At 50.7% G+C, this 2,500-nt stretch overlaps 1 protein-coding gene across 1 annotated transcript in view; it reads right to left on the bottom strand.

Annotated features, from left to right (window-relative positions):
* LOC119582856 (nose resistant to fluoxetine protein 6-like) overlaps window positions 1–2,500 on the bottom strand; it is a gene marked incomplete at its 5' end in the record, with an annotated part of 6,726 nt that overhangs the window by 2,351 nt on the left and 1,875 nt on the right. Inside the window, 1 exon segment of the mRNA XM_037931334.1 lies at window positions 2,499–2,500. This exon segment is cut by the window's right edge and continues 141 nt beyond it. Coding sequence (XP_037787262.1) covers window positions 2,499–2,500 — 2 coding nt within the window.

Genomic DNA, 2,500 nt, shown 5'->3' on the forward strand with positions numbered 1-2,500 from the left:
TAGCTTGGTCCTTCTGCATAGGTACCGACGTCTCCAAATGCTCTTGTTGATCGAGTTCATGGCTCTTGTTGCCAGACCAATCCGTCTATTGACTTCTTGGTCTGACAGCCCAGAGATATGGACTACACTATCAAGGTATGCAAAACTCTCTGTAACTTCAACGTCCTTGCCGCAAGCATGGATCGACTGAATGGGTTCCCCAAACAGGCCCCATGAAGTCCTGAATCTTGATTGGTCCAAAAGACCTCTAAATGCATCAAGAGCCACCACCAGTGATTCCAGAGACTCAGATTGGATAGCAACATCGATGGCAAAGTCAAGGTCTGTGATCTTAATATTGCACAGCGTTGCTCCACACTGACTTTGGATAGTAGCTCTGCCCATTATCCAGTCCATGCAGGAATTGAAAAGTTAATTAACAGGGAAGAAGTTCGCAGGCTCCCTCTACACTTTACAGCACTTTCAGTACCTGTATATAGGCTTACTAATTGGCCAATAATCCTTGTTGGAATTCCCCTGAGTCTCATGATCTCTCATAGCGGTTTGCAATGCACCAAGTTAAAGGCCTTCTTGAGGTCAATAGAGGCTGCAAGCAACCCATGACCGAACTCACGACAGCGTTCCACAACTCAAAGCGCTAGGATACTGTCTATTGTGGACCTGCCAGGAGTGAATCAAGGCTACCCTAGTCTCTGGTGCCTTAGTAGGTGATCGTGGATCCGTTTCAGAAGACTGTGCGCGAATATGCCAGATGGTAGTCGAGACTGCATGCAAGCCCCATGCCATAGGTTCATCCCAAGCCTTTAGCAGTTTAACAGGGATATCACATATGCCTGCAGCTTCCCCACCCTTCAGCTGAGAAATCGCTATCTTAACCTCATTTAGGATAGAAGGTTCCTCGCTGATGGGTGAGTCCAACACAGGTATTGTGATACCACTTCCATCTAACTAACTGTTGGATCTGGGATGATGTGTTCATCCACTAAGCGGACTGCAGTTACCTGTAAGGAGGGTTTACAGTTCAGTTTTCTCAGGGCTTGATAGGCAGGGAGAAGGTCATTTACCAAGAAAAGGCCTTCAGCCTCCTCAGCAAGGTTCCCTTCTCAGAAGTGTCCGACCCAAGTGCACCAAGGAACGGCACAAATCATGATTGCCATTCAGCCGAGCCATGCTTCAATTGCCTGCAGTGTCTCCAGTGAGATGAAATTCTGCCTTGCCCTAGGGCGTTCGCCAATGGACACCCGCGCTGCTTCGAGTGTTTTGTGCTTAAAGTACTCCCATAGAACAACTAGGTCTATCTGGTTTTCATTCCTCCTCCCTCAGTCTGTCCAAGCGAAACACCTTAGGGTGGCCGCTGGAGGGACGAGGAGTTTTGAAGTAGACCCACAGAGTAGCCACTACCAGCCTTTAGTCAGTGCCACAGAACTTGGCACTCCGGTAAACCCTGCAATTCTGAAGGACCACAAGAATGTGGTGAACCTCCTTGGCCACAGTACCCGTATCACTATACAATGTCCAGCGATGCGGGTTGGAGCCCTGATACCAGGAGCCAGAGATCCTCAATCTCCTGGACCTGGCAAAGTCCCGGAGAAGGAGGATGCTCTCGCTGCTGGGATCTGCTCCCGAATCATGGGGACTGATAGATATCTCTTAGACAGCTTGATCACAGCTGGATACCGCATTGAAATCGCCTAGAGACACGATGTCAAAAATCATTCCCAATGCCATAATACACTCATCAACTGGTGTTACCTCTATTACCGACGGTTGAAGACGGCTGGAGATGGCAATGGCTACTCCCTGGAGATGATGACCATTGCTATGGCCCGACCAGCAGTAGGTGTACCCACCCATATTGATCGTGCCACTTCCAGGTCTTCTTACCTCTGAGAGGGCTGCCACCTCAACTTCCAACCGCTTCAGTTCCCTCAATAGCAGGGATAACCTCTCATCTTTCTGCAAGGAACAAATGTTCCAAGTGCCTACCTGGATAGCTCGTTTAAGGTTAAGCCTCGGACATTTGCTCCGGGTGGACGCCACCTCTGCCGCCCCCGCTGGCGCTGCCCCAAATGAAGGGAGGTAGCAGGCTGTGGGGCCCCACATCCACCTTTGGGGTTCCCTTGGACTTTCCCTTACAGACCTCATACGGGGTTGGCGCCTGCCAACCCATCCTGCACCCAAGCATTTGCTCTCCCAATGGAACCCACAGCCTGTCTCACTTGCTAGGTGGGGGGGACACCCCCCCCGCATATCCATTTATTCATGACGCTACTGGTAAACTTCCTGGGCAGAGGAGGACTGGCAAAGCCCACCTCCCCCGAGACGCCCATTAACCCCAGGGAGCTGAGGGGCAGGAGTTTTTATGGATTCAGGGTGTGTCCACATGCTCTGTACCTCTGGGGTCTTCCGCTGCCCAGAGATCCCCGACAGTTTAGCCTTGGGCCGCAAAAACTAGCAAAACCCGTAATATTAATGTATCATCCTCACCCTTGACTTACCA

Source organism: Penaeus monodon, chromosome 16 (genome assembly GCF_015228065.2).
Source record: "Penaeus monodon isolate SGIC_2016 chromosome 16, NSTDA_Pmon_1, whole genome shotgun sequence".
NCBI lineage: Eukaryota > Metazoa > Arthropoda > Malacostraca > Decapoda > Penaeidae > Penaeus > Penaeus monodon.